The following is a 14,614-nucleotide window of genomic DNA, read 5'->3' as shown; positions in this document are numbered from 1 at the left end:
TTTTATTTATTTATTTTTATGCATCATAGTTTTTGAATTATCGTGCATAATGTCGAAAAAATACGACTGTTGTACGGAACCCTCGTTGTGCGAGCCTGACTCGCACTTGGCCGGTTTTTTTGCATGCTATATTAGCTTAACCTACCTGTTACTTACCTGGGTACGTTGAAAGAGAATACTTTTTACCCATTTCTAATCATATTTGTCATATCATATCTGAAGTCAAATTTCAGCCCGATCCATCCAGTAGTTTGAGCTGTTTTCTTTGGCCGAGGTAGCCAGCGAGGCCGGGATTGTTTTGAATTTTTCCCAAACAATGTATAATGATTAATTGTTTTAGAGCAATTTTCCTCCGCCATTAGCTCGATACAATAACTTTAAAACCAAAATCACGATGATACGCAGGAAGTTTGTATTATAAATAGCCAATTTATCATCCCGCCGCTGTTCGCACGTTTAGTGAAACGCCTCGGGAATTTCGCAAATCTTTTGAAAGTGAAGCTAAAGTTGGAGGGTGGTTCCAATTTTATTCAAACGATAAGTGCAGTAAAAATGTATTTAAATTTTGGATTGTCGCCGCCATCTTTTTAGATTCATGAGCTGTCATGACGTCACACGGATTGGTAAGCAACGGTGTTTTCCTAGTGAAATACGTTAACAATTTCAATCCGTGTGACGTCACAGTCGGAATAAACATGGCGGCTACGGTATTATGCGTTTTAGATATTTGTAGAACAAATAAAAAAGGGAAATATTCAAAATGAATTATAAAATTCATTACTTAATTTTATAAACTGAAATTAAGATTTTTTGATAGCTTATTGCTAATACTATCTTGTTTATACATTTTTAGATTTTTTCTCGCTTGGTGTAAAATACCCATCGATATAAATGACAAGATATTTTGTCAAGCGAACAAAATTTTTCACCAAACAAATCAGCGCCACCTCTTGGATACTAATGAACGACCCGTTTGAAATCCAGACGTCACTGAGGTTGCATTGGTGCATAAGCACCAATGAGTCGGTGCCATTTTGTTTGTTCAGTAAAAAAAAAGGAAAATATTTTTTTATTCAAGTAAACTTTTCACAAGTACTTTTGAATCGTCGAATGCATATCTACCACAAATAACACTGTCCATACGAAGTAATATAAAAGTCAATGAAAATACCGTATTTTGTTGGTCCACCCCTCGAATAACCCCCCTAATATTATCAAAGCTTGCTGGGAACACCGCACCAATATAAAACTAAAAATTAATGCAAGCGCATACAATCTGTATCGCAGGCTCTCTTAACCCAAATAGGATTTGTTTATACTTTATACCATGTTTATACAGAAGGCACGTATTTTTGTCGGAATTATGCGTCGGCACGTCACGTCGTCACTGCTAGGAAGAATCCGCTATAATATATATATATGTATTACCTAAAATCACTATCTCCGGATTGTCTCTTATCTTGGGGTTCCGTATCCGAAAGGTGCCAGACCCTATTATTAGTACCTTACTAGACGATGCCCGCAAAATCGTCCGCGTGGATTTAGGTTTTTAAAAATCCCGCGGGAACTCTTTGCTTTTCCGGGATAAAAAGTAGCCTATGTCCTTCCCCGGGATGCAAGCTATCTCTGTACCAATTTTTATCAATATCGGTTGAACGGATGAGCCGTGAAAGGCTAGCAGACAGACAGACAAACAGACACACTTTGGCATTTATAATAAGTATTAGTATGGATAGGGTCCCGTTGGCATCCTTCAGTCCTGTGGCCTCCTCTGTCATCCGTCTGTCTGTCAGCGGGCTGTAATCTCATGAACCATAAATAGGCACAGAGTTGAAATTTTCACAGTTTGTATTTCTATTGCCGCTGCACAGTGAAAAACCATGTAATGGTACCTACCAACTTTGAATGAATGCTTCGATTTTGAGTTTTCTATCCGTATTTTTAGGGTACCGTACCTCAAAAGTAAAAACGGAACCCTTATAGGATCAGTTTGTTGTCTGTCTGTCTGTTTGTCTGTCAAGAAATCTACGTTGAATTATGAAATTAAGTAGGTCTTATAAGCAGACATTAGGGGAAAAAATCTGAAAATCGTGAAATTGTGGTTACATTACAAAAAAAATTAAAATGTGTTCATGAACAAATAATTAGCATTTTCAACTTTCAAAGTAAGATTACTATATCAAGTGGGGTATCATATGAAAGGGGTTTACCTGTACATTCTAAAACAGCATTAATTTTTTTTTATCCATACCTAATAGTTTTTGATTTATCGTGCAAAATGTAGAAAAAATACGACTATAGTACGGAACCCTCGGTGCGCGAGTCTGACTCGCACTTGGCCGGTTTTTTCGGATTTGGATTGAACAAGTGCACAATAATGTAAATCACGCGAATTAAGGGTCGCCCTTTGTTTTTTTAGTGTATCCTGTATTCTTACTCTCTGTAATTTTGGTACTAACAATAAAGTTGTTTTAAATTTAAATTTAAAATTTAAATCTGGATTGGGATTTTATAAAATTTATACTAATTGATATCAACACAATTTACTGACTTCAAAAACATTTCAATTTTCCACACGAAAGCGGGGTTGAATCATTTATAAATCAGTAGGTAAGCAACCCAATTTTGTATTTAGGTATGTCATTTTGTAAGGACTATGTATTTGCGGCGCTTGCGTTTGAGACTCTGGGCCCATGGTCATCGGACACGAAAGCTTTTATAAACGTCGTGTCCCAAAAGCTGATCCACGCGTCTGGTGACCCAAGAGCTGGTGCTTATTTCGCTCAACGGTTGAGCCTTGCCGTTCAGCGAGGTAATAGCGCCAGTGTTTTGGGCACAATGCCCATAAATGACCATTTGGACGGCGTATATTTTTTGTAAATATAAATTTTTTAGTGATAAGTTTTTCTGTATGTATATACTATATATAGTTTTATTTTTGTTGTATTGACCTGTAAATTTATAACTAATGAACTAACAATACTAACTTACTATTTAAGAAAAAATTGTAACTAACATTCTAACAATCTATGGATCTATGAATGGTCTGAAATAAACGTTTATGTCATTATTTGTATATTGTATGTAATAGATCTACAATCAGTAGCATGCAGTGAACACTGAGTAACGTAACGTCCTTGAACCATACTGTGTGTAATCACAGTATTGCGTGTGGTGCTGAAGAAAATTGTGAAAACCAATATTAGAAACACTTTTCAGAATAGGTTTAGGTTTAGGTACCTAGGTCTAAAGCTTAAGCTTAAGGTTGGGGCTTAGGTCTAGGTCTACCTAAGCCTAAGCTGTGACAGCCTAGTGGTCAGGATGTCTGTACCGTCTCAGTCAGTCACCTTTTCCTTTTAGATACCTATTTAGATTAAGCAACCCAATAGCAGGTTGGGCAGGTCGCTTGTTTGGGATGCAACTTGTGTAGACACTTTAGCTGCATCCCACATTCAGGCGACCTCCTCTATGGCGGGTGCAGCGGCCATCAGCGCCGAACAGGCCAAGAGGCCCAAATATGAAAACCTCGATGGGAGCTTCGTATTCGTGCCTTTTGGTGTGGAGACCTTGGGGGCGTGGGGCCCGGGGGCTCGAGCTCTTTTTGAAGAAATTGCGAAAAGAGTTATCGAGTCAACCGGGGACCCGAGAGCTGGCAGCTACCTTGGTCAAAGAATTAGTTTGGCCATCCAAAGGGGTAATGCTGCCAGCATCTTGGGTACAATGCCTCGCTGCGGTGGTCTCGATGAGGTTTTAGATTTAATTTAATTTATTTTAGTTTAAATTTAATGTTGTTTTTTTTTAGATTTAAGTTTATTAATAGTTTATTTGTTAACCACTGATAATTTAGATTAAGTACATTTTTTTATGTTTGCGCTACAGCAGAATAGAATTTTATAGCCAGCTTTTCATGTTGGCTATATTCAAAATCTAATTTTTACGCGAAAACTACAAAATTCATGGAATAATTTCGGAACAGGAGCAAAATAATAAAAACGGATACGATGCCAGTCTATTTCAGGGCATTCTGTCGGTCTGTCCGTGCACGTGAAATATTAATAGGTCCGGATATTTTTGTTCGGCGTGGAAGCCTACGTCCGATTTGTCATCGGAATTGATTTGTTTAACATCCTCGAACAATCGAACGGTCGGAGAGCATTTTCATGGTTCGTACCATACGTCAATCATTTATGTTTGGTACCAAAGTTTTTTTGTATTGCTGGTTTTATTTTTATACTAGCTTATGCTCGCGACTTCGTCCGCGTGGACCATACAAACTTCAAACCCCTATTTTACCCGTTTAGGGGTTGAATTTTGAAAAAATCCTTTCTTAGCGGATGCCTACGTCATAAAAGCTATCTGCATGCCGAATTTCAGCGCGATCCGTCCAGTAGTTTGAGCTGTGCGTTGATAGATCAGTCAGTCAGTCAGTCAGTCAGTCAGTCAGTCACCTTTTCCTTTTATATATATAGACAACTGATTTTTTTTTATCTAGTACGCACGTTGTGTAAGGGTTTATTTCAATAAAAAATCTTCCCATTTCTAAGATTGAATAAATCTTTGGGTGGTCTTCTAAAATCAATGGTCCCAGCAGCGGCCATCAGTAGGTACGTAGTAGATTAAAAAACCGGCCAAGTGCGAGTCAGGCTCGCCCACCGAGGGTTCCGTACTACAGTCGTATTTTTTCGACATTTTGCGCAATAATTCAAAAACTATGATGCATAAAAATAAATAAAAATCTGTTTTAGAATGTACAAGTGAAGCCCTTTCATACGATACCCCACTTGATATAGTTATCTTACTTCGAAAATTGAAAATATCAATTATTAGTTCATGACCACAATTTAATATTTTTTGTGTGATGTAACCATAAATTCACGGTTTTCAGATTTTTTCCCGAGTGTCTGCTATAAGACCTACCTACCTGCTAAATTTCATGATTCTAGGTCAACGGGAAGTACCCTATAGGTTTCTTGACAGACCGACAGACAGACAACAAAGTGATCCTATAAGTTCCGTTTTTCCTTTTGAGGTACGGAACCCTAAAAAATAGCAAGCAAAGATCAGGTCGGTTGCGCAGGTGAGTCACCTGATGTTAAGTGATTACCGCCGCCCATGAACATTTGCAGACGAACCACCAATCTTCTAAGGAATTTGTTGACCCCTTGAATATTCCGATATTGAAATCTTTAAATGAATTAATGAACTTATCTGCCACATTTCTTATGCCTAAAGTAGGCACACAATTTTCTACTAAGTACATCATACTATTTCTTACATTTTTATTTTCTTATGTTATAATAATTATTGATTCAAAAGTACTCTTAAGTCTTTTTGAATAAAAATATTTCTATTTCATGCCCAGACGAAGTAACGTCTTCTGATGTTTTTTTTGAAAAATAATTGTTATTGTACTCTGCAAGTAAATAATGGGTTTTTCTCCCTTGTACTCAGGTATGGTGGTGAACGGGTTTGTGAATGTGGTGATCACGACCATCGAGAAGAGGTTCGGTCTTCGCTCCATGCAGACTGGAGTCATAGCTGGAGGGTGAGTCATATAACCTAGGCTGCTTTTCCACAAGAGATGTGAGATATTTAAAAAGTCACACACTTGACTCAGCACTTTTTGGAGCTTTTTCGTAACCACTTTTACTTGTATGCCATGTAGTCTAAGATCATCATCATCATGATCAACCCATCACCGGCTCACTACAGAGCACGGGTCTCCTCTCAGAGTGAGAAGGGTTTTGGACATAGTCTACCACGCTGGCCATGTGCGGATTGGTAGACTTCACACACCTTTGAGAACATTATGGAGAACTCTCGGGCATGCAGGTTTTCTCACGATGTTTTCCTTCACCGCTAAAGCAAGTGATATTTAATTATTTAAAACGCACATAACTCCGAAAAGTTAGAGGTTCCGGGATCGAACCCTTGACCTCCAATTATTAGGCGGACATCTTAACCTATCATTAAGGCTATCACAGCTTCCTTTAGGTATCACCTCTATTACATTTTTCACTTCACCAGCTACGACATGGCCTCTTTCGTTTGCCTGGCGCCAGTAACCTACCTGGGGGGTAGAACCGCCTCCTCCAAGCCCCGCTGGCTGGGCTGGGGGGTGCTGCTCATGGGCACGGGATCCCTGCTCTTCGCACTGCCACATTTCCTTGTGCCCCCCTACAAGATAGCCGGAGAGGATCCTGATGACCTTTGCGTTGGCAATGGGACAGTGGTATGTATTTAATTTCCTATATTTTTTTCAATGATATTTCCTAGCATATTCAGAAAAAAATAATTACTTCAGAGCTTAGTGAAAATAGTCTGCGGCTTCGCTTGGCGAAAATATAAATCCTCTTTATTCCCTATCCCGTTGGAATTTCGAATAATCCGTCATTATTCCTGGTCTACACAAAGGAACCTCAGTGAATATTTTTGGTTTCTAGGCAAAGGCTGGGCGTCGATAAGTCAGTGTGTTAGCATTTTTATTTTTATAATATGTACCTCGTTTTGACTATTTTTTGCATGAATGAACGGATAATTTCAAAACTATGCTTCTTTCAGCTTCCATTCTAAAACTCCCACCCAGATTTTGCGGTCTAGAAAAATTTACATCGACAATGAACAACCTTCTACTTGCATGTTCTTTTATGTATAAGTACTCTGTAGAAGCACTGCATTCAGAACTTCTGCGAGAGGGAAAGAAACGAAGCGAAAGCGAGTTTTCTTTACGCAAGCAGTGCCAAGGGCTCTCATTATAGCTTTTTGTGATGCGATTAAATTTCCGCAATGTAAAGATTTTGTCAAAAAATTGGACAAATTCCCAGACGATCTGTCGTCTTTTATGCAAATACAAAGAGCTCGCCGATGGACGCAGGCGCATTGAAACGCTTTAATTCGCTCACAAAGGCCCAGCGAGCCTTGAATGAGATCATTGCATTCACGAGCTACAATAGCGAGACGAACCGGTCCTAGCACGCCCTGCACTAGACTGCTCAACCTGAACGAACCGATAAAACGATTCACAGATCGATATACATATGGCATCTATGTAGGCAAAGGATAAATTATTGGCTGACATATCAACAAACAACTCGAACGGCTAGGTTTAGTAACTTGTTATTTCGATGTAGGTTTACAACGTAGATGCCTCTTTTTTATAATTTTCAGAATTTTCACCCGAGCCAGTTGGGGTCAGTTTATCATCATCATTATTATTATCAACCGATAGATATTCACTGGCTGGTCCTTGTAGGTATATCAAGTTAAGATTGAATAGGCATCTTCTATAGTTTAAAGATGCATCATGCGTACGTTTGATGTCGCCTCTCCACTAGTCGGGGTCTACCAGTAGCGTGCAGGTCATAGAGGCATAAATGCACTGCTTACCCCAGTTGTAAGCTCAATGCATATTTTTCATTATGACCTGCCAGTAAACAGGTTCCTACCTAACTAATGCCTACCCTGGTTTCAAACCCTGTGCACGCCACTGGGGTCTACCAACACTGCATCTTCCGTGCGAGGTCGCCATTCCAGCACCTTGGAACCCCAATGTCTATTAGTTTTTCGAACTATGTGCCCATTGCCACTTCAGCTTCGCAATACCGTTGAGCCATGTCGGTTACTCGGATCCTTTCTAATAAGATCACATAGAAAGACTCCAAGCGTAGCTCTTTCCATCACCCGCTGAGTGACTCTGAGCTTTCTTTTGAGACCCATAGTTGGCAGCATCATCTTAATCAACCCACGATTAAGCACGGGGCTCAGAATGAAAAGCGTTTAAACTATATTCCGCCAAGGGAGACTTCTCACATCTTTGAGAACATTATGGAGAACTCTCAACCATGCAGCTTTCCTTACGATGTTTTTCTTCACCGTTTATTCACTGTTCGTTCACCGTTTGTTGCTTTAGCAAGTGATATTTAATCTCCCTGAGATAATGTTGTATAGAAGCAGGCGGTTATTTTGCGGAAGTCCATATGATATACAATGAACCAAAAGCTTAATTTGCTATAATACGCTGAAACAGGTCGAATCTGTATGGTGCAACATGCAGCATGCGAAATGCACCGCCCACCCTCCCACTGCTAAACATGCAGGAAGAAGCAGCCACCAGGCAAGCAATACGCACCACCACCACGCAGCACCACACAAATCCCAAACACACTTGACGCACGTTTCGCCCCGACACCGGAGTTTCCTCCGGAGATGTAGACCTTGCACAATGCACAATTGCAAAGTCTTTGCTTCAGTCAGCTTTTGGTTCCTTGTATCCCTGAGATAAGTTAGAGGTGCGTATCCGGAGTTGAACCCCTGACCTCCCATATCCCTTATCCCTCCCATATGGGAGGCCGCATAATATGATATGAGGCCTTTACTTACGAGAGACTGTTTCTGTCCTAGTCCAGCTCCCTCGGCGGCTCGTTCTCGGAGGGCGGTGCGTGGGCGGTGGGCATCTTTGTCTTCGCGCAGCTCCTGCACGGCGCCGGCGCAACGCCGCTCTTCACTCTCGGAGTCACCTTCATAGACGAGAATGTGTCTAAGAAGATGTCTTCCGTTTATTTGGGTAAGAAATTATCACCTACTTAATTTGCTTTTATCGCCATTAAAATTTTGAAGAAGATGTATTTATTTACCTGATAAAACGTGTTCATGTGATGTGTGGAAGTGCTGATAATTTAAGTTGATAAAAAACTCACCGAATTGAGACCTCCTCTTTTTTGGAAGTCGATTAACAATAAAATTATCTCATCCAAAAAAAAACGAAAGACCTCGCCGTCCAAACATTCCAAAAAAAAAAACCAAAATTTCCATATTTTCTTTTTATTGAATTGCCGCCAGAAAGAAGAAATTTCGAGTGTTTCGATTTTTTGATGAGAATTAGTATGTTTATCATTATATTCTATAATAACTATTATGTAAAACTAAAGCTATGAGGGCTTCAAAAGCATTCTGATCAGAGAAGAAACCTACTACAGATTTCAGCAGGAATTATTTTTGATAATCCAGTAATTTTCACCAGGCAGTGATATGTAGTGAAGAGTGTGTGTTTCACGACTTTTATAGCTTTTATAGGCTTTTCCAACAGAGCTAAGATTTTTTTTTTTTTTTGTCGTAAAGCACTGTCACCAGTACTTTACTACCATTACAATCTAGCCTATGAAAGAGGCTAATAAGCAATATTATATTAACCTAAACTTATAAACGTACTTATACCTAAAAATCTGTCCATTGACTTAGCTTAGTTTATAGTTAAGATACCTTATTGGTACACTTTGTTCTTGTGTTCTTTAAATTGCACTAGCACTATGCTTTCACTTTGTTCGTGTGATCTTTGATTTGCACTAGCACTACATTTTCACTATAACTACACTAGCTCAAAAGGCTTAGTCCTCTTAAGTCTACGTATTAGGCCTGTGTTGTCGAGGAGCTGGATAGCCTCGACGTTAACATGTTCATGGAGCCTGCGTTCGTGGGATTTAGCGTGTTTGCTAATAGCTGTGTCCACGAAGCCCATTTGGAGATCGCGATGAATGTCTACATTCCTGACGTACCAGGGTGCATTGACGATACCCCTAAGCACTTTATTTTGGAATCGCTGAATTATTAGTAAATTGGTCTTTCTGGTACAGCCCCAGAGCTAAGATGAACTATGAAAATCCTATCGATTTTTAAAAAAAAGATAATAATAATCATACGTAATTTCCTTTGTGCTTCATTAGTAATTTGTCTCTCCAATTAGTCAAGGAACAATCGACAGTGTATTTTTATCAGACACTTATTATGCGCATCAGCGTTAATTAGGTAGTGTGTGAAACTGGCTTGGGAACGACTGGGTATATGCCTACCTAAGAGATGGGCATCGCTATTTTTAGGGTTCCGTAGTAAACAAGGAACCCTTATAGTTTCGCCATGTCCGTCCGTCCGTCCTCGGTTAATCTCAGAGACTATTACCACTGAGTAGGTGGTATATCTAATACTTGGATGGGAATTGCATGAGTAGAACCATGGAGTGCGACGTAAAACGTAATGTAGGTACATATTAATGGCGCTAATAAAAGTCATAATATGAACACATTAGCTTTTAATAACAAGAGTGCTAACACAAGAAACCACTTCCTACAATAATCGTTTACTTACGCGATGCTGCTCTACACTAAACTAACTAACTACACATGGGTTCATGTAAATGGACTAAGAGCCAGCGCGTGCCAGACCTTTGTGATTTTTATAAAAGCTGAAAGTAAAGTTTTCACCTTTGTTGTTCACGACCTAGGCCGATGTACATTATTTTTGCCGCGTACCTAACCTACTTATTACTAGGATATGGTTACGGAGGATCGAAAAATGTGGCATGAAGGCCCAAGACACGGGTCGGCCCGCGAAATTCAAAGGAGATCGCCCGTGAACGGGCCCTCTTTTGTGGCATCGTGTCAAAACTTAAATTATTTTTTTAAAAAATGTGTTATTTTTTTACGATTATGTTTTATTACGACTTTTTTTCACTCTATTATTGAAAATATCCACAATTACAGTTAGAATCGTAGACATGCATTTATTTTGAAGAAGTATTAATTAAATATAACCTCAATATCAGCAATATAAAAAATAAGATTTCTTTATAACCTGGGTGAATAATAGAAATCGTTTGCAGAATATATAGAGTTAATTATTTGTCTACAAAATAAAATTAAAACCATGGTGACATAACATTTATATTAGGGGGGGCCCAAAGCTCCTATGAAAATGGGCAATCTCCTTTAATTTGGTTTTTCACAAATTGTAAACTAATACGACAAAGTAGAACCCTTGAAATCATCTTCACAGGTTTATATAAAAATCTTTACTTGAAAGTGTCCAGTTTAAGAAATTAGTCAAAATAACGACTAATTTGTGAGTAGCTCACGTCTAACTCATTATTTTGACTAATTTCTTAAACTGGACACTTTCAAGTAAAGATTTTTATATAAGCCTGTGAAGATGATACTGCTGGGGCTCAATTTGAATGCCATAAGCCTACTTTGTCGTATCAGTTTACAAATTGCGAAACCAAATTAAATTTGGAAAACCTTCCGTGCCAATAGATAGGTACAAGTCCAGTGGCGTGCATATGGTTTAAAGCCAGGGTAAGCATAAGTTAGGTAAGCAAGCCAAAGGATAATGAGCATTGAGCAATTTCAACTGAGTTAACTATTTCTTGGGTAAGCAGCGCTTTTATGCCTCTATGAGTTGCACGCCACTGGGTACAACTGAAATACCCCAATCCGATAAACTCTCACAACACAATTTAGATCTAACGATTAGGTAAACTTTGTTGTGACTCTGTATGCGACATTTTTGGCAAATTGCACTGATCTTAATATTAGATAAACAATTGCATTTTAACATTTTACATGTTAAACTGTGGATAATAGATGAGAGAGAGATAGTTTCAGAGATATCTGAAACTTCACATAAACCTATAACCCTAAAGAGAAGTTCCTACTCTTAAAATTATCACCACAAATTCAACTAAGTATTATGCCACGAATGGTCAATTCATATATTATATATTATGTAAACTAGCTTGTGCCCGCGATTTCATCCGCGTGGACTGCACAAATTTCAAACCCCTAGTTCACCCCCTTAGGGGTTGAATTTTCAAAAATCCTTTCTTAGCAGATGCCTAAGTCATAATATCTATCTGCATGCCAAATTTCAGCCCGATCCGTCCAGTAGTTTGAGCTTTGCGTTGATAGATCAGTCAGCCAGTTAATGAGCCAGTCAGTCAGTCAGTCACCTTTTCCTTTTATGTATTTAGATTATAATTGAAAAATTAAAAAGAGCAACCGCCGAGTTTCTTGCTGGTTCTTCTCGGTAGGAACGGCATTCCGAACCAGTGGTAAATTAAAACTACCTGACTATTCATAAGCACTTTTAAAAAGTTTACATGATTAAAAAAACATTCTATTCTATTCTATTCTATTATAGCAGTTTATAGCGATAACCACCGTGAACTACGAAAACTTAGAAAATACCTAGGTGGCACTTTAGTCCTTTTACACTACTTACTTACCCAAAGAAAAGTTCTTTACTCCCCCTTTGTTTTAACTTTCAAGCACGCTATAAAAGTGCGCTAAATATTCAAGTGTCACTATGAGCGCACATAGCGGGTAGGAGCGGAGTGGAGCGGAGAGGAAGCTGCATCGGCCGGGGGCGGGCAGCCCATTGCTTGTGAACCCTTCACAGGTACAGACATGCCCTGTTTTCACAGCTAAAAGCCACCGCAGAATGGCTTTAAACCTTGTCGCACATTGTAACATTCAAGCTATAAACTATTATAGCAATGTGAGGATGAATTAATATTTCAACGAAATGATCGAACTGGTTTTTTCCAAATAGGAGAAATATTACAATTTAGTTCTAGTGTTATTACCTATACCAATTGAACTAACCTTTCTAGGTAGAAAATTTGTTCTAAATCACTAGTAGTTTGTGTTAGTCGTCAGATCATTTACATCTCAACAGCGTTTCATAGGAATAAATTGGAGGAAATGAATAAAGGTATTATACATATGTATATAGTACGTACTTCTGTAATTAAGAGTTAAGTATATTCACCTGCCGATTTTGACAGTTTCAAGAAATCGATCCCCTCAACATTTTGATTTATAGATCATTTTTACGGAAGAATTGGATTGTCGATTTTGATGTTGAATTCAAAAAGATTGATTATTTATTCATCTTTGTAAATAATCGGGCTTTAGAACGATGTAGGATAAGCATCCTACGCCATCATTTGGTCTGGTGGGAGGCTTCGGCCGTGGCTAGTTACCACCGTACCGGCAAAGCCGTGCCGCCAAGCGATTTAGCGTTCCGGTACGATGCCGTGTAGAAACCAAAGGGGTACGGATTTAATAAAAACATTTCCCTTCCAGGTTAGCCCGCTATCATCTTAGACTGCATCATCACTTACCATCAGGTGAGATTGCAGTCAAGGGCTAACTTGTATCTGAATAAATAAAAAAAAACATTCTAAAGGCCGATTATGACGCTATGGTTAGGATCGCACGCTTAGCATAGCTTCGCTCTTTAGTGTAGAGCAGGCTCTACCCGCATCTCGATATCTCAAGAGGGCTCCATCGCGCCTCTAGTCCTCCGGCCTCCTTGCCGGGACTCTCAGCCCTCTCATAGCCGGAAGTGGCACTGGATGGCGGGGTAATGGTGGGTTCACGCCTTTTATTGTAACAGATCTTGTGATCGCAATTTTGCTACGTTTTGAAGATTTTTAGGGGCTGCATCCTATGTATTTGTTTATGAAAAAAAAAATTACAAAAAATTATTTTATAAAAAAATTAAGAAAACCTCATTCGTATCGGTGATAGCACTTAGCAGACTATAATTAGAAAAATAAATATTTTTGTCGAGCCCCATCAAAAATGAAATAAGTGGGTAGGTAGGTACTTGAATACTTATTCCTAAAACTAGCTTATGCTCGCAACTTCGTTCGCGTGGACTACACAAATTTTAAACCCCTATTTCACCCCCATAGGGGTTGAATTTTCAAAAATCCTTTCTTAGCGGATGCTTACGTCATAATAGCTATCTGCATGCCTTTCATCCCGATCCGTCCAATAGTTTCCTTTTATATATTATTTAGATGATTCTTAAAAATGAATTAAGAATTTTGTGTTCCAGGTGTGTACTACACAATGGCGGTGGTGGGTCCAGCGCTGGGCTACGTGCTGGGCGGACAGATGCTCCAGATTTACACCGATTTTATCTCCGTTAGTTCAGACTCGTGAGTTCATTATAAAAATACTACATAAGTATTATTTATTTAGGTACTAACTAGTAACTAGCGTAGGTTCACGTAGATTTACGTTTTTGAAAATCCCGTGGGAACTTTTTAATTTTCCGGGATAAAAAGTAGCCTATGTCACTCTCCAGGTCTTTGACTATACCCATGTAAAAAATCACGCCGATCAGTTGCTCCGTTGCGACGTGATTGAAGGACAAACCAATAAACCAACAAACAAACACTTTCGCATTTATAATAGGGGTAGTGATACCTAATATTATAAATGCGAAAGTGTCTGAAATAGAAATGTAGTCCGTACAAAATGAGTTCTCACGTGCCATTTTAACTCTATGTGTCAACGCCCTTATACCCATTCTCGTTCTTTTTGTATCTTCTGTCTCAGCAAGAAATTTATCGCCATGTATAATAGGTATGAAGTATGAACGTTATATAAAAAACACCCATTCATTACCTTCCAAAAATAAAAACACCCATTCATTACCTTCCAAAAATCTACATAATATTAATGAATCCATAAAAATGGTTAGGTGTATAGTATAAAACATTGTCAATCTCGCACACAATCAAAAGCACGTAAAAATTTTATTTACTCGCAGTTAATTTAAAAATGAAACCGTATCAAAGAGATCGTTCAAAAACTCGTTTCGCGGAAAATGATATTTCGTTACGGAAGCCATGGCAGTACGGAACGGTGGAAACTGGAATTAATTTGGCTGAAAAGTTGCTTGAGAGGCACAATGAGATGAAAGCGAGAGGGCAAGTTGGCTGGATGAAGCCTTGTCAGTTGTCACTGCCGAGTTGAGATATTAAAATGCG

General features: G+C 38.8%; 1 protein-coding gene across 2 annotated transcripts in view; it reads left to right on the top strand.

Annotated features, from left to right (window-relative positions):
* Oatp26F (Organic anion transporting polypeptide 26F) overlaps nucleotides 1-14,614 on the top strand; it is a 56,593-nt gene that overhangs the window by 32,317 nt on the left and 9,662 nt on the right. For both annotated transcript variants that reach the window (XM_069507049.1, XM_034974136.2), the window contains 4 exons: nucleotides 5,452-5,545; nucleotides 6,028-6,232; nucleotides 8,401-8,563; nucleotides 13,675-13,777. In XM_069507049.1, coding sequence (XP_069363150.1) covers nucleotides 5,454-5,545; nucleotides 6,028-6,232; nucleotides 8,401-8,563; nucleotides 13,675-13,777 — 563 coding nt within the window. In that variant the 5' untranslated portion in view covers nucleotides 5,452-5,453. The remainder of the gene's footprint in view (nucleotides 1-5,451; nucleotides 5,546-6,027; nucleotides 6,233-8,400; nucleotides 8,564-13,674; nucleotides 13,778-14,614) is intronic.

This window comes from Maniola hyperantus, chromosome 2 (genome assembly GCF_902806685.2).
Source record: "Maniola hyperantus chromosome 2, iAphHyp1.2, whole genome shotgun sequence".
Lineage (NCBI taxonomy): Eukaryota > Metazoa > Arthropoda > Insecta > Lepidoptera > Nymphalidae > Maniola > Maniola hyperantus.
This window is presented reverse-complemented; position numbering and strand designations above follow the sequence as displayed.